Source organism: Barbus barbus, assembly GCF_936440315.1.
Source record: "Barbus barbus genome assembly, chromosome: 18".
Taxonomy (NCBI): Eukaryota; Metazoa; Chordata; class Actinopteri; order Cypriniformes; family Cyprinidae; genus Barbus; species Barbus barbus.
Window position 1 is genome coordinate 6,986,016 of NC_136746.1, and position 21,781 is coordinate 7,007,796.

A 21,781-nucleotide genomic window follows, 5' to 3' on the forward strand; every position below is an offset into this window, starting at 1 on the left:
TGCATCAAGAACAATGTCTCCGTGTGTTTGTTTCTGGCCCAGGCAACGCTGTTTCTAGTGGTCTGGCACTGTCTCTGGATGTCCACATGGCAAACAAACAGAGGAAGCATGGAGATCTCCCTTTTCCTGTCTTTGTGTGAGAACTAAACCAAACCAGCTCAGTGTTTTTGTCTTGGAATTCCATGGAAGCGATGTTTTACTTCAGTATCTGCCATGATGCTAGTTTGGATGGCAAATGTATGTATCAGGGACATTTTAAGATTTCCACAGCAAAAAATTCTACTTTTTAACACTAGCCTTCATTTAAAAACAAACACATTAATATAAATGCACAAAGTAGGCAGGTATTGTTACTTTTTTTTTTTTTAAGCATTTTTTCAGTATTGAGTTTGTACCTGAAGTACTGGTAGTTTTAATGTTACTAGTGTGTTTTAAATAGGCATGCTGGGAGAAGTAATATTTATTATGAATGAAGTATGTATTAGAAATACATCAGTGGACTAAATGTTGATACAGGTAGAGACAGAATACAAACGACAGCATGTATAATTTATTTATGCGTGTATTTTGGCTGTGTGTTTGCAAGTAGATCAATTCTCTGCGAGCTCTGTGCTCTGTTTTCCAACATAAGTGGATTATGTAAGTTTCGAGAAGATATTTCAACAGGCTTTCGAATGAGTGCTTGTGTTTTCACAGTTTTGTGAAGAACATTGTGTATCATGTAGTGGTTGCCTGCAGCAGCATGATCGCAGTATAGCATACAGACGTTCATGCAGTAGAAAGACTGCTCGTTGTGTGAGGCATACATGACTGTCACAGAAGCATCATTCTGACTGCTGAAGATGTTTAGCTGAGGAAATTCAAACCTAGGATAACTTGAGCTTAAATAAGATTCAGTTTTGCTATGCTTTTGCTTTGGAAAATATGTAATGCACAGTATTTATCGAATGTTTGTTTCAGTTTTGGTGTTCAGTGGTCATACTGCATTATAAAGCCTTAATTTCAGCCTCATGTTCTTTAAATGTAATAGATTTGTTTGTATTTTAATACATATGTGACCCTGGACCACAAAACCAGTCTTAAGCATGTATTTATCTTATTTTAGATTAGATTTATACATCATGTGAAAGCTGAATAAATAATATTTCCATTGATGTATGGTTTGTTAGGATAGGACAATATTTGGCCGAGATGCAACTATTTGAAAATCTGGAATCTGAGGGTGCAAAAAAATCTAAATATTGAGAAAATCACCTTTAAAGTTGTTCAAATGAAGTTCTTAGCAATGCATATTACTAATCAAAAATTAAGTTTTGATATATTTACAGTAAGAAATTTACAAAATATCTTAATGGAACATGATCTTTACTTAAAGTCTTAATGATTTTTGGCATAAAAGAAAAATCTATAATTTTGACCCATACAATGTATTTTTGGCTATTGCTACAAATATACCCCAGCGACTTAAGACTGGTTTTGTGCTCCAGGGTCACATATGATTGTGTTGGGTTAACATTTTATCTTTATTTCTTTACATTTAGTAAAATGTGGTTTAACAATATTTGTTAAAACAATAAAGCCACACTGATTTGATCAGCAGTTAGTATTGTTATTTTTGAAGGAATAGTTCACCTTTAACCTATTTCTTTATGGATTATTGATTCTTATTTTGGCTTGTACTAATGTTAAAATGCCTAAATAATGGATTTGTTTGTTACAGACATGCAGCATTTAGATTAACAAAGTGTTAGATTGGAGTGATGTGGATTACCAGTGGATTATGGTTGTTTTTATAAACTGTTTGAACTCGCATTCTGACGGCACCCATTCACTGTTGAGGATCAAAATAATTTTAGTATGGGTTTGACTTCAGCTCTTCAAAGCAGAGACAGAATCTTTTTTTTTTTTTTTTCTTGTTCTTTTGAGCATTCAGAACAAGAAATGGTGTCCTATTCAAATAGTAGAAATCCATGTTTGTCTGGTTGTAAACTTGTGTGACTGAAAGAACACCGATAAAATAAAGACGTCCTGCTCTGGGGTCGGCGATTTGCCTGTGGAGGTTAATTCTCAGTCTTATGACTGCATGTTTGTGCTGTGGTAACCACTGAAGTGATGATTTTTCCACTGAGGTTGGGGTTATACCTACATATATGGTTGACATTCTTGATAAAATCTTTTCACAATATCATATGTGCAATAGGAGCTTCACCACCTGACCTCACGCCCTGACTAAAGAAAGTGCAGTAAGTCCTGTTTGGTTTGCCAGCACACACAGGTCATTGGGTCGTAATTTGGATGATTAGTCTGGGTTATGTTTAGCTCAAGATCCACTGTGAAAATAATCTCTTATGACCCTAAACACTCGAGCTGTTTCACTGAACCCGGCTCAGTGTCTTGCTGGAGTGTTGTGTGTTGGTTGCTGCAGGCGCAGCGATAGAGCATGTGAGAGGACATGGATCGCATTGGTTTTGTGGGAAAAGAGGTCAAATGTTAGGATTAATAGCTGCTGTTTTGGTTTTGTGAGGGTATACGGGCTTCACATCACACAACTGTGTGACCACTTATCATTGTAAAAAGGCTATTTTAATCCGCTAGCCTTAAGAACCACGCACAACTGCTCCTCCCTCTTTCTTGTCATCTGTCTGGGAGCCCTGGGGTTTTTGCATGTGCTCTTCAAAAGCACTGGGTGTTTTCTTTGAATTGGTCTACAATAGTCACATTATGATCTTGCTATGGAGATGCCTCTGGAGACATTTGTTGTTATTTTTGGATATTATTTGATTTGTTGTTTGTACTTGTTGACCTTCATCTGTTTTATGGTAGCTAATGAACTGTGTTAACATTACATTTGGTCATGTGTCACGGTCTTATGTTACAAAAATTGCAAAAAAAACAAATACTAATGCTGTTTTAAATACTAAAGCTGTTACACAGCTTTCTGTAATTGCGATTAATCACACTTAATAGTAAAGCTTATAATCAAATATATTTTTACATTAAATCTCCAAATTTTGGGCAACAATCATTATAAATTTCAGAAGATTAAAGTGTAAAAAAGTTGCAGATTGTTTCCTCTTTTTTTTTTTTTTTAAATGGCAGTTCCTGAGTCGTGACTGCAGTGTTCGATTCAGTGTGATTGGATTCGCCACTGGTTCATTAAAACGAACCAAACCAATTCAAGGATTAATCAGATTATGCAAGAGCAATGCAACACAGCTCAAGCATATAGACATGGATAGTAGGAAACTCTGAAGCAATAGCCAGATGCACATAAAAAAGAAGAAAATATTCATTAATCATTAAGGTTTCTGTAATTAATCATGGATTATCACCTGTAGCATTACAATTAGTAACCATATTTTCACATGACATCTCCAAATTGTTTTGAAATGTTTGTTTAATGACATCTTTTTGCTAAGTACTGGATGAATCCCCCCATTGTCTGGGGATAGAATAAATAGTCATTTGACACAATATAATTTAAAGCCAGACATAAACTGCACATTATTAGATTTTTAAATGTATTTAAAAACAATTACAGAGCAATTACATAAAAAATCTAACTTTTAATTTAAGTGCAATTAAAACAATGTTACATAAACCCATTACAATACAACCCCATTATAATATAGGCTAGTGTTTAGTGTTGGTTTTTGTTTTTTTTACATCTATTAAACAGCAAATATTGATGTCAGAAATGACTTTAATAGAAATACTCAACATTAAAGCAAATTAAAAAGATTTTTCTGTGCTTCTAGCAGTAGGCTGCTTATGTTTCTGGCTGAGGCCTAACAACAGACAGGAAGTCAGTCGTACATTCATAAGGGCTTGCTTCCCTCCCAGTGCTCAGCCCTGCTTTCCATCTGCAGGAGTCAAGGAAAACGCAAGGCTCATTAAGCAATAATCACTGTGGACTAAATGGCAAGCCGAAGCTGTGTGTTCTGTGTCATTTTTGTGTGTACGAGTACAAGAGACGGAGAGAGAGATAAACGGGTCCCTGCGGGTTCTGCAGCTCCAGGGTGGCAGTCACATACCGATTTGATTTTCTGGAGTTGTGACAACTTTGAGATAATCGAATAGGTCCTCTGTGAGACATTTGACCCTGTGCTGCTAAAGTGTCTGCATTGTGTGGGCTGAGGCAGTGCCTTTTCCCAGTCCGTTTTATGCAGTTCACACATTTTCTTGCTCTGTTTTATACCATCCATTCAGCTTTTATAATTGATTGTCCACCCTTCGTTATTGGATGTAGGGCCCTATAAAAAAAAAAGTTTTATTTTTTCCCAAATTCCATTTTTATATATATATATATATTTTTAAATTTGTTTATTTGCTTTAATGTTGAGTATTTCTATGAAAGTCATTTCTGACATCAATATTTGCTGGGTTTTTTTTTTCTGGGTTCTGTTTTTTTTTTTTTTTTTTTGGTTTTAATTTTTCTCGACTGCTTTTTAATGGTTACATTAAATTGTATTAATTAAAAAAACATGTCTAATTAATAAAAGTCATGAAACATACAATTTTACACCAATTTATTGAAAGTTTAACAAAAAATTACATGTTTAGTTAAAAGCTGAAATCACCGTGAGCGTCGCTCGTGCTTCAGTACGAGCAGCAAACAAAACCGCGTACGTCATTCATACAGAGACATGCAGAACATGCTAGATTTCCTATTTAAATAGTCTTTTGAAGCTTAATATTTACAGATACTAGTCCATATCACGATTTGGTTTGTGTAATGACCTACTTTTAATTAATTCAAAATTTGACATTCTGTGTTATACAGTAAATTCCATTTTTATGATTCCGTGATTCTGTCCATGTTTTCGGCATCACGGAAATCATAGGGCCCTACGGATGATATTTGATGGGCCGATCATGCTTAAGGTCTAAATCAGGACAGATATATTAAATTTCTGCATGCAAGAATGCATCCATCCAGAGAGCTCCGGTAATGGAGGAAGGAGTTACATTGTGTGGAGTTTCTATTTGAATTCTATTATTTTGATTCCTCAACAATTTTTGATACATAATTATTTTTTTAATTCAGATGTGACGTACTGTAATTCAGATGCTCATGCTTGGAGGTTTTGAAAAATAAAATATGGAATTGTGATTTTTCAAGCATCATTACAGTAATTCTGCTGATTCACTAAGCTATTCGCCTAAAGAAATAGGCCATGTACACACTGCAGTTAAATTCAGTTGTCAGTTCACCTTTTCCTCCTTAATCGCGTTCTGTACACACACAATTCACTAAAATATGGGAGTGACAACCGCATTAACTCCCGAAAAATACAGGTTGTGACAACCGCATTTAGAGAAATTCTACGCAGTGTGTACGGAACTGAACTAGTTGTTAATGATGTATTTGAACGCGCATCAGTGTATTCGTCTGTATGTGAGATGCAAGAAAACAGTGAAAGAAGTCTTAACTTAGCACTGGGCTAGCTGCGCTCATGAGCCGTGCGGTAAAGTGACAGTGTTACCAGATCTTCATAGAAAAACAAACAAGGACAAGCACAAAAAAACACAAACACCCAAATGCTTTGTTTTATAACACAACAAAAATCATATCTCATCCGTGACAGACCACTTTATTAACTTCACAAAGTGCCTATCTTTATGAGCGAAGACCAAACAGCATGCCTGAAAGCACTTCTAAATGTGAGGACATGGCAACATTGCAAGACGGCGCTCTCTAAAGCAGCCTCCCGAGCATAAACAACACACAGCACGTCTATCAGCACTAGTTTAGTTCAAATCGACGGACAAAAAGCATCTTTAGTCAAAAAATGGCACATAACAAACGGCTAAACTTTTTTTAGTGACTGCTGTTCCGGAATGATAATTTACGGGACTCACTCCCGCATTTAAATGCGGTTGTCACTCCTGAAACTTGTAGTGTGTATGTGGCCACAGTGACTGGATACAAATCTGAGTATGCTTGACGTAACGTGAGCGCTGGCAGTCTGCTCATGCATCAGTAGAAATTGTTTGTGCGCACATGCACACTCTGTCTCACAGGTGCCACTCGTCACAGCACTAGTCTGTGACAAATCCAATTTAAGAGCTCCCTCTGATAACAGTAATAACAGTTTATCTTGCAATGATCTTAAATGGAAATGTCTCCCTGCAAATGCTTAGTTATTAGTGATTTGCATTACTTAACCTAAACACAACCCTGAAGAGAGTTATCTTAGATGTCTAAGAAGTCTATTATGTTCACCGATGTTACATTTGTGTCAAAAATACAGTAAAAACAATAATAAAAAAGGTAAATATTATTAGAATTTAAAATAATAGCTTTCTGTTTTAAGGTTTTAAAATGCCATTTATTCCTGTGATGGCAAAGCAGGCTTTTCAGCGTAATCAGTGTCACATGATTCTTCGGAAATCATTCTAATATGACTACTTATTATTATCAATGTTGATAATATTACAGCTGTGCTGTGTAATATTTTGGTATAAACTGCAATACAATATACAAGATACTGCGAACAATATACATATTTTTAAGTAAAAAATTTAAGAAAAAATAAAAATACACAGATCCTTATGACTTCAGCTAATGTATTATGCATTTGAATGTATTTAGAAGAGCTTACACATTTATACCACTGTATCGTTCAGAAATGTATCTCTCTAGTTTTGACTGCTATATTGCCACCCCCTAATTATGTAAAAGTGGTAAAATAAAATATTAGCTATTGGTATCTGCCTCAAATTTTCTAATGGGTGCATCCCCACCATTTATGATTGTCTTCTGACTCTGATTATTTTGTTTCATGCTTTTATCCGTATACACTATTTGATTAGATCAATATGAAAGCCGTCCTGTGCATTCATCAGCAGAAAACCTGCTGGCTGCAGGCCATCCTCTACCTCCATTACTGTCCTCCTCCTCTCATCTCTCTCAGAGCTTCTCCGGCTCTGGCATTGCATAAGATCTCCGCATCACACACTCCTACTTCAGACTGCAGGCCTGGTGCAGGATGTTGAGGTTCATGGCCTGCAGCTATTCTGGAAATCCTGCTATCCTCCGCCAGCTTAAAGCATTGTGGAAAGAATTCACTTGAGTCAGCAGGGTTAAAGAAATGACACGTGTTTCATACTTGCACACATCTCTCAAAGAAATTGATAATGAAAACATCTGACAATGGAAGTTATTTGTTTGAGGTGGCTGCTGCAATTACGTTGTAATTTCAATCATTGTGCCCTTTGTGTTTGGTGACATGTGAAAGAGAAGTTAGTGTTCTGATGGAGCTGCTGCAGTGCAGCTCTCTGTGGATCCTGTTTGATATAGATTCATTGAAGCTGTCATCTGTGCCCCAGATTTTAGTCCTGCGTTTTCATTCTGTCCCCAGTGTTGAGCTAAACTTGAATTTGTGTTTAAAGAAACATTTTTAAATAAATAACAATATTCATCATTGTTAAATAAAGAACAAATCTATCAGATGAAATGAGTTTGATTTGAGATCAAAAGTAATGGATACTATTGGTGGTGGGCACATAGAGCAACCTGTAAGAACCGGATTGGCCATTGAAACTTCACACACATTACATAGAACCAGGTGTGCTTGTTTGATTATCAGTGTGCAGAGGGATCTCTGTTGGAAAAGTGAATGTGCTTCTCCTACCCAAGTTGGTGTTGATACTGGTTATAAACCCAAAGGAGATATGCTAACTGTCCATGTGTAGTAAATGCATTGGATTTAGTGTTGCTGTTGAACCGCTATGTACTGTACTTTGTGATTTGTGAGTATTCTAGTAACACTGGTTGTAGTTTAAATGTTTAACATCCTTAAATGATCACATTACTGTGTGTAGTGACTCATATATTTGTATATTCTCTCTGTATAGGTTATTAAGCTAAGCATCTGAGCTAAGCATCTGAATTAAACTCTGAAAATAAGCAAAGGAAGATCAAGTTGTTGCTGAAAGATTTTCAATAAATTGCTTCGATGAAGAATCAGATGTTTTGAGTTATTCCATGCACCCTCTGAAGTTGATTGAAGCCTTTTTCAAGTTTGGGCAGACATTGAGGCTGAGAAGAAACACTAGATAACTTGACACCCAGCGCTGCTCAAAGTGGATCAATCCCCCATCCTTTCCTCGTTACCCTGTACTGTCCACCTAAACCACTGTCAGACTTAATACCTCTTCTGAGTGATTTTAAAATGAGAAATCACAGCTAGTTTGCTGATTCAAATATTTCAGGACCACTTGTTGGAGTTTATGAGGTAGCCTGATGCATTTGCTGACTAAATGTTTTTTCCTTACTCTAATAGTATTTAGTATGACTTGGCAATAGAGGTGAAACAATTATCTCTCTATTTTTCAGCCTTTCTTATTTTTGTATATTTTCTCTGTAATGGCTTGAAAAACACAATAGCAGTCAACAAAATGTAATGGCAGGGGAAACACTGGAAATTAATATTCACAAAGTTCCTGTAATTGATACTTTTCAGCAAGGACACGTTAAATGCATCAAAAGTGACAGTAAGGACTTTTGCATAGTTGTAAAAATAAAGCCGCACAGCTGTTTTTAACATTGATGATAATGTTTCTTAAGCAGCAAATCAGCATATTTGAATGATTTGTGACACTGAAGAAAGTTGGTAAGTGTTTTTATTTATTTATTTATTTGTAATGTTTCTGAAAGAAATATCTATTCAGAAGCATTAAAAAAAAATCTAAAACTTAAATGGTAGTGTATATAGTAAGTAAAAGCATTATGATTATATCATGAATATTCAGTAGGCTATATTGCCCATCTCCAGTACTTGGTCACCTGTTTATAATTGCAGCAGTGTGTTGCCTTGGCAGAACAGTGCTATTTTCCACAAGCTCATGCAGGGACACACAGTTCACAACACACAGACAGACATATGAGTTTCACGGTCAAGGTGAGAGGAAGGTGTAAATGAAACTGGTGGACCAAAGAGCCTCCTAAACAGGAGCTCTGTTTAAACGATGCATTGGTGTGAAATAGCACAGTAAGAGCTCTGGAAATCTTTGCAGGTCAGTTTGATTGACTGTTTTGCCTGCCGCCCATCTCCTGCCTGACAGGTGTCACTCAGGCTGTTTTGTTTATTTTGTCTCCCATTCTAGATGCCCCACCCATGGATCGAGAAGAACTGTTTGTCCAGAAACTGCGGCAGTGCTGTGTGCTTTTCGACTTTGTGACTGATCCACTAAGTGATCTCAAGTACAAAGAGGTGAAGCGAGCTGGCCTCAATGAAATGGTGGAGTACATCACACACAACCGCGACGTGGTCACAGAGTCCATCTACCCTGAAGCTGTCATCATGGTGAGGGGGCACAAACATTGACTCAACCTCATTGCTTTTCATACATGGTGCTTGTGCATATAAGCAGTGTGTGGTTTAGTTCACACCATCCTATCGCTCTTCAGTGGTCAACCCTGATTCTAAATAAAATACCGCATTTCAAAAATCCAAGAGAATTGCCCCTTTAATTCAGTTTCCATGGTAACATTAAACCTCTTGTTCCATCTTGAGATCCCTCAATTGTGAACACACTAGGTGATGCCTCAGCTGCACTGCCTCGTGACTCACCTTTTATGGGAGTCACAAGAACTCATTCAAAGTGACATGTGGCATGAAGGATTCAGGGATATAGCACATTGCAACCTATAAAAACAATTCTTTGTAAACATGTCATAATTCTTCATTTGACACCTGTGGTTTTAATCATAAGAAGTAATTTTGTTTATTTGAGTACCTGACATTTGGTTCCTGTACCACGCACACACACATCTTTTAAGCAGTTGTAGGTCTGTAAACAGTACACATGCATGTCAAACATTAGCTTCCACTATTTCTTTCCATTTGACCCACGTTGGTTAGCTAATTCTTATCTGGCCAGGAGTTAATAGGACAAAACATGTGGCGAGTACACACCCCTGCTTATGACACATCTGCGACCAATTGACAGTAATAGCTTTTGCCTGACCGATGCAGCGGTGATTTCTAGCCAGACCCAGGACAAAATCTGCTCGAGTGTAAATGTACACCAGGGAATTATGGGTAATTAGCCATCATAAATCAAGGCCTAGACACCTGCGTTTCCTTTCAGCTGTTCATAATTCGAAGAGGAGATCTGCTGGGTCCAAAATAGAGCTCAGTGATATAGCTAAAAAAAAAACTCAATTATATTTTGCAGCCATTTAATATAAGTATTTATATATATTAAGGCTGTCAATCGATTAAAATATTAAATCACGATTAATCGCATGATTGTCATGCAGTAACTTGTGAATGATCGCACATATTTATTTGTTCTAAATGTACCTTAAATGAATACTTTTCAAGTTTTTAATACTCTAATCAACATGGGCATGGACGAATATGGATGCTTTATGAAAATGTATGTTTATTATTATTATTATTATTATTGAAACCATAAGTCAACATAGAGCATGAAGACTAGACATATTTAGATGTTTTTCAAAGAACAGGGCAGCTCACTTCTTCTGAAAATGCAAAATGTACATTTATTATTTATTATTAGATTTGTTTGCCTCTCTGTGCCCACATACTGTACTTTTGATGCAGCTAAATTCTCAATAAAACGGTTTTCATTGGTATATTTTACTGTTTCTGTTGTCTAGACAACGGAATGAATATGAAATGGTGACTGAAGCGCGACCCATTAAGACTACATAAAAAGCTCTCCCTTCCAAGATGTTAATCTGCACAAAAATCCTGATAATGGAGCCGTCGTAACTTGGTAACTTTTGTCTTATTCTACATCTTATTATATTGTTTTAATTAGAAATTTTAAAAAGCTTATAAACATAAATTTTGAATTTGACTTTTAATAAAATTAGAAAAATGCCATTACAAAGGTAAAAAGAAAATGCCCCTGTAAATCACTTTATGGAGTGAAATATCACCTCGTATTAGGAAGGCAAATTTTTGATCAGAATTTGATTATTGATGAGAAGGTGCTCCTACACAGGGATCAACGCTAAGGATTTTTTTTACTTGCCCTGCCAACATTTTCACTGGCCCTGACACAAAAAAATAAAATAGTTGCTGTTATCATTGTTTTTGATCTCTATTATAATAAATAAGCATATGACACCAATATTTTAGATACCGATTACATTTTACAATTCTCTATTTCAATTTCGATAAAACAATAAAAATCACTAGCCAGAAATAAACAAATATAAAGTTTAAACATTATTAAAAGTATAGAGCACAAGTAATAGCACAAACAGGCCTATAGCACAAAGATAAATGAAATGATTCTTTAGGTTTTTATGTTTGTAGATGTTCGGGTACAGAAATTGATCACACATCAAATAACATTTGCATATTCTTCAGTCTTTGTTGCACCTTGATTTTTTTCATAGCCATTTGAAATTAGAGGCAGCCACTGCATTTTAATCATGAATTGATCAAAAAAAAAAAGCATGTGCAATGCTTGATTTATATTAGACTGTATAATCAAAATCTGAAGCAAAAAGCAGAATGACCTGACTTTAGCTTTGTGAAATTACATAAAACATCTGCATGCATGACACCGAAACAGCAGGTGGCCTGAACGAGACGCAGTTTCACTTTCTGCCAGCAGGTGTTACCACTGTAAACGGAGCAGTGCTGCGCATATTAACACTAATTTAAATGCATTACACAGAGACAAAATTAAAAGAAAACGCCATTTCTAAAAACAGCCAGTTCGCCTCAGAAACACATTCATATAATAGTTAATATTTGGATTTTCTTCCTATATTTCGCACATCGTGAACAGTGATCTTGATCTGACTGCTACAGTATTTTTTCCTCTTTGCATTCGTCTTCAGCATCTCTGGCCTCTGTTAACGGCCGTTTACAGACTAATTATAATATTAACGTAATTTCCACACAAATGGCATTTGGGAAAATGATTGAAGTGCAGTTTGAGTGCAAGCACAGGAGAGAGATTGAATTTCAGACTGAAATAAAACAAAATATGTCCGGTCGATCGGTGCATCTGTACTCCAGTGTATAAATTAGATTTAATCATTGTTATAGCTACAAAGTTACTTGCCAAGAGGGGTATTTTGACATACTTTTGTATGTAGGCTATTTGCCCGTTCAAGCGGCTCGCGCGTGTCAGAGACACGGCTGTCTGTGCGCGCAAGTATGAATTGAGTTGTCTTTCACGCAGAAATGCTTTTTAATAGTTTGAATTTTTAAATGAACAAGGCTTTAATTAACACACGCAAATGATACAATTTTGCTACGACGCTGCAGTGGCCCGATCGGGCAAGTGACAAATCCGTCTACTGTCCTGAACCTCTTTCACGCTGGCCCTGGGCCATCGGGCAGTCCTTATTGTCGAGCCCTGCTAAATCTTTTAAATTAGGAGGATAAGTACTCCTGAAAACAAAAGTAAGCAAATTCTGTCCATTTTATTAGGAAATTCAAGCAAAAAATACCGTTTTGGCACTCTTTAATGTGGCGTGATAGATTGCTGTAGACACCTCAGATCAAGCGAAGCGGCAGCGCACATGAACTGATCATCTCTTTCGCTTTACTAGTGTGTACTCACTCATAAAGAAAAAGACTCAGGACATTTTTACTTTTGATCTGGAGCTTATGATCCCACGCTCTGCTGCCACACTGGGGCACACTCGCCAACAACTGGACAGAGGTGGGAATTACAGTTAGAAATTACAATAGGTCAATCTGTCGAAGTGATGGATGGCCTTCAGTTTTACCATCACTGCAAAAAAAAGGTCAATGATGGAAATTTTTCACGACCTCTGATAGATATATGTGAAATAAAAAGATGTAAACTCACAATTGTGAGATAAAAATTATCTTGTTTTATTCTGTGGCGAAAACAAGCCAAGTGTGTCACTCTCACCAGTTCTCACAATGAGCACCTTTTATACAGACCCAGATTACAGATCTTTCATTAGCCAGCTTTAAATACTTCAGCATAATTATAGTCGAATTAGGATGAACTAACTTTTTAACACAATTCTAAGGCAGTGCAGTATGTGTGGTTTCAGTTGTTCCTATTATTTTCGTAAATTTTGAATAAATTTTATTCCGAAAATTTTAGTGAATTTAGATTTTTTTTCTTAAAGTCTCACAAATTTGTGCATACGCTTGCTTAGTGAATGAGACCCGTTGTGATATAAAATTACTTGGTTTATATTGTGAACATTTATTAAATGCTCGCCCCTTTCCCTGTCATAAATCTTGCAACTGTATTGCAAGACAATCGCTATCGTAAATCTCTTGCTTTCAGATACACATTGTCCCCTCACTCTCATGCATTCATTAGACTCATGTCCCGCTCTCCCGTCTCAGTGTGAGGTGTTAGAGAGAATGTCTCGCCCCTCCCTCTCCTGTCTGGGGGTCTGAGTCGACTCTAGTCTGAGGCTGTGGTCGAAACATTTTGTCATTTTGACCGAGAGAGCAGTGCCGCCCCTCTGCAGTAGTAACACTCCTGTCCTTCCTCTCAGCCATTTTGGGACACAAGTAATAAGCAGTATCTTACCACTTGTCACTTCAGAGGGAGTTGATGTTTTAGGTCATGCATATTTAATGAGTTTATCATAACTGAGTGAAGTGAGGTTTTCGGTGTGCAAAAGTGAAGGTCACAGATGTTTCCAGAGATGTATATTAAAAAATAACAAATACATTCTTATTAAATGTATAGTTTGAAGTACTTCTGACCAAGGGTATCATATCGTTTTCAAATTTGCTATAAAATTCAGTTTAGTTTTTATTAGTTTCATGAATATTTTTGTTAGTTTTAGTTTTTATTTTGTGAACACTTTTTAGTTTTTATATAGTTTAGTTTCATATGAAAATAAATGTAGCCTAATTTGGTTATGTCTTTTTTTCTTATTTAAGCATAATCATGATATTGTAACTGTCATGTCTTGTTCACTTTTCCGTGAACAGCCGCACATAATTATGAAATTCAATAATAACGGCAGTCACATTTAACAGTAAAGGCTCATATTTGAATATTATTTTAATTTATGGAGAATTAACTGTGTGTATGATGTGATTTAGCCTATATGCACATTTGTACCAAAGCCAGAGTGATCACAAGATGCTAGGCCAAAGTTAGGCTATTGTTTACAGAAAGGATGCGCATTATCATCTTTTTTTTTTTTTTCTGCTAATTATCATGTTGCGCTGCGTGTCTGTTTTTCTTCAAAGCACCAACTTAGAATGCCTAATGTTGGTTTGATTGCTTGTGTTACATGAGAAAATAAATAAGTTTGCCTACCTGATGTAACAGATTTAATGCGGGTGCGGTTCGGGTCACTACTCGCGGTCTTTACGGTCAAACGGTTCTGGTCTGGTACAGAATTAAATTAGTGCTGCTGTCAGATAACGGTCAGGTGTTCTGTAAGTACTGCTGGAGCACCTGTTTACCAAACAGGACCTGTGCAGGACTCTGCTTTAAACTGCTTTGCATCTCTCCGTCAGATAACGTGATGCACCATTTACAGGTATTTCCCTAAACCGCCACACAGCTCAAATATTTTTCCACCAAGGGGTGAGAGATTACGAAAACGATTTTATTTTTGATAATTATTATTTTATTTCAGTTAGTTTTTCAATAACTGTTGTTAGTTTCGTTTAAGTTTTTAAATTATTTATTAAATAATTTTTATTTTATTTCAGTTTACGAAATAGTTTTTTCATCAATTGTTTTCATCTTAGTTTTAGTCTTCGTTTACGAAAATAACCTTGCTTCTGACTCTAAACTCTGATTGGATGTAAATGTAACAATGTATTAAACATGTTGTCCAATAAGAGTATGGTTTCTTTCTTTAGGGTTTCTTTATGTATCGATTTTACAGTAGTATAGCAAGCCTCAAAATACTGGCAGCACCACAATATTGCCCAAACGGTAGTACCGTGATGCGCACTAGTATATTCTCCTGCTCATGGCTCAGATTTAGCATTGGCAGGTTTTATTTCTGGTGTCGTTCACACAGAATGTAATACAGAGTGCATTAAAAAGAATTGCAACATGGGAATTCAAAGATTAACTCATTTGACATCCTATAAAGCAAAAAAGACATTTGATGGCAAAAGTAGTACATCTGACACATCTCTACATGAGCCAACCCTTAAAAATAGTGCATTTGGGGGAAAAAAGCAAAAGTTCAGCATAAGTGCCTCTCATGATAAGTTTGGTGGATTTTAGAGAGGTTTGGGATTTGTAATGCTTATTGAAAACTCAAGTTTAAAGTAAACGTTTAGGCTCTATTGTCTTTTGACATTTTTCTGTGGGAAAGTGAAGCAATTAAAATCTGTTTAAAAATATTTGAATTTGGGTAACAATATTCCAGTGTAGCAATAATAATTTTGTCAACTTGAAATGATAAATACAACAGAAAAGTGTCTGTAAAAGACAGATCCACACAATACTACTACTACTACTCACTTGGTCCTAATATTACTTGGCGTTGTGATACAAAAAAGGTATTGTGAGAACTCTACTGTGTTAGTTTTTTTCTTTTAAGGTCTCTAATGCACATTTCTTTATGATATAGCAGATAGAAATATTACAGTATTTTTACTATATTCTTTGAATAGGTAGTTTCTCTGTTCACGTAATGACAGATAATGTGCATTTCTTTCCAGTTTTCTGTAAACTTGTTCAGGACTCTGCCGCCCTCTTCCAACCCCACGGGAGCAGAGTTTGACCCAGAGGAGGACGAACCCACTCTAGAGGCAGCTTGGCCTCACCTTCAGGTGTGTGCAGCTTTATATTATCAACACTTATGTCATTTTTATCAAAAACATCAGTGTATACCCTCAGTGAATGTTGCTGGTCTTTCTTGGCGTTTTCCCTTTCATATGCCTGTTTGTATTATGTAGTGAAAATTCAAGGTTTTAACTGTTTTGAAGCCATGAAGATACAAAACTATATCACTTTGTTCTACAACCTCCATCGGCACAGGTTGTAAAACTTTGAATTTGGCTAAATTCAAGGTAACGTCATGTATGTCCTTTTTGGTGAATAACAAGCATTGCACTGAGCTCAGGGGAAATAAATTCAAATATTGAATATAAAAATATCTTTCGATACTAGGGATGTAACGATATTATCAATATTGTGATATCGCGATAGCAATCATGGTCACATGACGATATGAAACGATAGGTCTTCCGGGCAAAAAGTGTGGTTTTTAAAATATATTTAAACTTCTTATTGTAACATAAAAGGTCTTTAAAGTTGAGTTTCGGGCCGTTATGCTTTGACACAGTATATGTCAAGTGAACTCAAACCAAAAGCACAATATGGCTTAATCCCTTCATCAAGTCTGTTTCAAAGCGAAGCACACACTTTGTTCACGTGATCAGCTCGTGATCCAGTGTTTTCCGCGCCTCAGAACGGGTCCGTTCACAGTGAATGCACTGAACCTCATTTATTGCATGTGCTGTGAGTTTAGCACGCGTTTGGGAACACGAGCCACCAGTTATGCATTATTTTCACAGCAGATTATTACAGCATTTCACTAGATTTGTAGTGAGATGTGTTTTTGTAAGCATGTTTACGCTGAAGCCGGAGTTTTCCTTCAAAATGAAAGCTTAAAAGCTGTCGGTAGCCATATCACCCCAAGACTGGTTGCCCACTGAAGCTAAGCAGGGCTGAGCCTGGTCAGTACCTGGATGGGAGACCTCCTGGGAAAACTAGGTTGCTGCTGGAAGAGTTGGTAGTGAGGCCAGCAGGGGGTGCTCACCCTGCAGTCTGCGTGGGTCCTAATGCCCCAGTGTAGTGACAGGGACACTATACTGTCAACAAGCACCGTCTTTTGAATGAGACGTTAAACCGAGGTCCTGACTCTCTGTGGTCATTAAAAATTCGCCCATTGGCCTCTGACCATCACGGCCTCCTGATCATCTCCATACACTGCTTGGCTTCATCACTGTCTCCTCTCCACCCGTAAGCTGGTGTGTGGTGGGCGTTCTGGCGCAATATGGCTGCCGTCGCATCATCCAGGTGGATGCATTGGTGGTGGATGAGGAGACACCCCCCTTCCATGTAAAGCATTTTGAGTACCCAGAAAAGTGCTATATAAATGTACCTTAATATTATTAAAAGTGCAGTATGAATTGCTGACAGCTAGCGGATTAAATGCTGTCCAAATTCAAAATGTATCTTTCAAGTGTAGAAATCAGGGAAGAAGTATTGTAAGTTCCCTACTGTAGTGTAAAGCAAAAATAATATACCTATGAAATATTCATTTTCATTAATTTTACAGTGCAATTGTTTTACAATATATGGCTATTACTGTCATTGTTGTTAATATTATTCTATTCTAATAGTTTGGCTTCCTAAAACACAAATGTGAATTAGGGATGCAACGATACCATTTTCTTTCAGAACCGATCTGATACTGAAAATTCGGAGTATCTGCCGATACCAATCCGATACCAATCCAATCCGATTCCAATCCGATACCAATCCAATCCGATACCAATCCAATCTGATACCAATCCAATCCGATACCAATCCAATCTGATACCAATCCAATCCGATACCAATCCGATACCAATCCAATCCGATACCAATCCAATCTGATACCAATCCAATCCGATACCAATCCAATCCGATACCAATCCAATCCGATACCAATCCAATCCGATACCAATCCAATCCGATACAGCGCAGTTTTTTTAAATAGATGTATAATCTCTACATTTCTCTGTGTTCTCTTTTGTGTGTTATACACAATCTACTACATATAGATAACTTCATTTTAACGAAAAATAACAAATATATAATTATAATCTAGGACAAAAATACTATTATAAACTAGGTTAGTGGATAGTTCAGCAGCAAAAGATACAATTTTATAAAACCTAGTGAAACATTTTTGTTTATTTAGTGTAGAATTAAATCTGGTAAAATGGTACACATTGCTCTTTGTATTGTTGTAAAATACATTCATGAAAAAACAAGCAAATACTTATATATAAATATATGCTGTAAAATTAAAAGACATTTCTTTTAAATCTATAGCACAGTAATGAAGGCAGCAACATATGATAGGACAGAACAAGAACGACTATTAATAATCTTTCATTGCACAAAAGTATTATAAAACTAAAGGCTCCAATACAGAGCGGCACAAAGCGCTTCTGCGCATCCCGTCGACAGAATGATGCACTTGAAGCAACACGGAGCCCCTCCGAGTCCGCACAGAAAGGTCTCATCTGACCGATACCCGATCCGCAGAAAATGACCGTATCGGAGCCGATACCGATCCTAAATATCGGATATCAAATAAAAAGAGGGTTGAGTCCCCTTTAACATTCAGGTACAAGTCAATTTACTGACTTTTTTCTGACTTAAATTTTCTTAGTTAAGAACATTTACATTTAGTCATTTAGCAGATTAAATTTATCCAAAGGGACTTACAAATGAGGGCAATGGAAGCAATCGACATCAACTAAAGAGCAATGATATGCAAGTGCTATAACAAGTCTCAGTTAGCTTAACGCAGTACAAGTTGCAAGGGATTTTTTTTAGGTTGGAGCTCTTAATTTTGAACTCTCAAAGTGCATTAGATAGAATAACTTAACTTTTTTAAAATGTACTAAATTTTCTTTCTCTTTTTTTTAATATCGCAATAATATCGTATCGTGAGATTTTGATATCGTTACATCCCTATTCAATACTGAAGAATGTATTTTGGAGAGAAAAAAAGTTCAGTCATATTGGACTTTTTTATATTTGTTGTTAGCTTTAGCACTATGCTAAAGTCATAGTCAAAAAAGGCACTATTTGTGTAGGTCACAGTTTTGCTGCTTATGTAGAGCATTGCAGTCCAGTCACTTCTGAGGTTCCCTGCCAGTGAGGTTGCAGTGAAGCAGTTCACTAGGTTTTGGAACAAAGCGTCTGTCTCAAATGATTAAAAAGTCCATTTGTTCAGGAACTGACAGCATTTAATGTATTGGTGGCAAAGAGGACCAGACAGTTACATTAATCATGTATTAGTATTGAGTTTTATTACTGTCTCTCCTTCTCACCTCCTCTTTCTCCTTTCCTCAGCTGGTGTATGAATTCTTCTTACGATTCCTGGAGTCACCTGACTTCCAGCCCAACATTGCCAAAAAATACATCGACCAAAAGTTTGTAATGTCGGTGAGTGTCCTTTTTTCTGACCTATAGCTGCATCGCAGTTTGTCCTCACCGGCACACTATCAGAGGAAGATACACACTCCCTCTGCTGTGAGTGTCAGAGAGGCCAGCTCTTACAGGTTTTACAAGCGTGTAGCAGTGCAGAGATCAGCACTTGCCTGTGTAGAATACGAAATAAAGTTTAAAACAAGGGTCTAATCACTATGCCAGCATCACTTGGTGGATCAGTTTTTTTCCCCCATGGACTGATGGTGACACTGATATCTCGAGAGCAGGAATCTGGACCTAGAACTTTATTGTTCTAGAAGCGTTCTAAGAGTACAACTCATTAGGTATGTTTACATGCAATTAGTTTTGGAATGAATCCAATCCAATCTTCAATTCTTGCACTATATGAGTTCACATCAATGAAAGCAAAAGATATGAGCTGCATTTTATCATCAGCTAAGCGCAAGATCAAAGACCACAAAAGGAGTGAGCAAAACAAATATCCTCTGAAAAAGAAAGCATTTTGGAGGGCATTAACACCTGGTCATTTCACGATCGGATAGCTGTCTGATCAGAAAAAAGAAAACGCGTGAAGTGACCAGACCCTAAAAAGACAGCTAGCATTTATCAGAAGAGGTTTTTAGCAAATATTTAGTAAATATTTAGTCTCATCTACTGACCAATTCTTAAGACATGAGACATCAGTAAACATACACATACTCTTATGACATAAAAAATATGCATCGTGGCATTGCTCATGTGGGAAAGGTATTTTTGAAACGGACTGAGAAAATAGTTAGCATGCTTAATGTTTTCTGATTATTTCGGTTCAACGGCACCCTTTTTTAATCGAAACAATTTAATTCAGCTCAAGCTCAGTGAGATCGATTGAAATGTTTACTTGAATGTTTACTTTCAGTCCGATTGAGCCATTAAAAATCAGATTAGTAACAAATAATTTGGATGCATGTAAACATAGCTACTGGGATTGGGTTTCAAAACACATCTAATGGTTATGCTAATGACTTCAGGTCATCTTATTCCTTTTCAGCTTCTGGAGCTTTTCGACAGTGAAGACCCCCGAGAGCGGGACTTCCTGAAAACCATCCTGCACCGCATCTACGGAAAGTTCCTCGGGCTGAGAGCCTACGTTCGCCGGCAGATCAACAATATATTCTACAGGCAAGAGCTCCGTCGAACTAATCCACCTCTGCTTTTTGCTCTAAAAATATTCTCATTCATAAACTCTGTAATGGTAGACAGAGACTGTGAGCTCTTAGAAGCAAGTCTGTCTTTGAATCAGCCGAGTTTGGCATTCGTGAGAAAAGGTGAGACGGGTAGCTCCTCCAGAGTTCATCCATTGAGTCGATGTCCTTGATCTCGCACTGTAGGTTTATATACGAGACGGAGCATCACAATGGGATTGCAGAGCTTTTAGAAATCTTAGGAAGGTGAGTGTGACCATTATCAGTGTTGCCATGACAAACCTGAGAGGAGGTCTTTCACTTATTGCTGAACTGAAAGAACCTGTCCGTCACATGACTGGTGTCTCGTTCTTCCCACAGCATAATTAATGGCTTTGCCCTGCCACTGAAAGAGGAGCACAAAATGTTCCTCATCAGAGTGCTACTGCCTTTACACAAAGTCAAGTCTCTCAGCGTCTATCACCCACAGGTACGCTTAAGGAGAACACTCGTTTGTTGAGGAATTTAATGTAGAAATGATTGCTTTTTGTAGAGGTTGGTGTTTATGAGCTGTGGAAGTCACAGTATTCTCAGAACATTCAATAAGTGCATTAAAAATAAGTGTGTGAGACAAATAAAAATCTTGAATCTTGAAACCACAGTTAGTTCTGAAATGTAATTGGCTGGGTGCTGTTCCAAAAGAGCTAACCATTGAGTACAACACCACTGGGACGTTTCACTGTTATTATTGGTCCGCTTGTCTATTTAGCTTCTTTTGGGGCTGTTTTTTGTGGGAGAAAAATATACAAACACAATTATGCTGAATATTAGCATGACTGCAGCTGAATAGTACTTTTGCGATTTTAATTTTTTTCCATTTGAAAAAAAATTTTTTTTGGCTCTTCTGGAATGGTTATTCCAGATTGTATTTGATTTGAGGTAATATGATTAATAATTTCTCTTTGTTTTAAAGTGTCAGAACAAGCACAAGTAAAAATTTTACAGCATTAGCAGTGGTAACTAGTTATGGGGGTTTTAGTTATTGCTCAGTTTCAGACCACGAAGATCCACTTTTTTAGAACAGGATCTTTCACATTTTCTCATTCAAAACGCCCATGAAGTTTGCATAACTGCATTAAAGAATACATTTTTGCTGGCATATCACCCACCCCTTCCTCCGTATCAATAGTCTGTACTTTATGATGAAGTCTTATAGGTTATGATGTTTTGAACAATGTATTAATAGACTGAAGAATAGCAGTGGCTTAATGTTAGTCATCATATTGTGTTCTTTCTAATGTCTTTTTGGAAAAAAAGTAATTTCCTGTGCTTTCAGCTGGCCTACTGTGTGGTGCAGTTTTTGGAAAAGGACAGCAGCCTCACTGAACCTGTAAGATTTACAGCTTTGGCAACTGCACCTTTGTTGTTTCCTGTCACTATTAATAACATTGTTTTCCAGTTTT

The 21,781-nt window shown here is 36.8% G+C and overlaps 1 protein-coding gene across 1 annotated transcript in view; it reads left to right on the forward strand.

The window, feature by feature from the left end:
- The window catches only part of LOC306884705 (serine/threonine-protein phosphatase 2A 56 kDa regulatory subunit delta isoform), a 34,223-nt gene that overhangs the window by 6,240 nt on the left and 6,202 nt on the right, over positions 1 to 21,781 (forward strand). The window contains exons 4-10 of the mRNA XM_079440822.1: positions 9,112 to 9,311; positions 15,639 to 15,749; positions 19,057 to 19,149; positions 20,186 to 20,316; positions 20,526 to 20,585; positions 20,700 to 20,808; positions 21,655 to 21,708. Coding sequence (XP_079296948.1) covers positions 9,112 to 9,311; positions 15,639 to 15,749; positions 19,057 to 19,149; positions 20,186 to 20,316; positions 20,526 to 20,585; positions 20,700 to 20,808; positions 21,655 to 21,708 — 758 coding nt within the window. The remainder of the gene's footprint in view (positions 1 to 9,111; positions 9,312 to 15,638; positions 15,750 to 19,056; positions 19,150 to 20,185; positions 20,317 to 20,525; positions 20,586 to 20,699; positions 20,809 to 21,654; positions 21,709 to 21,781) is intronic.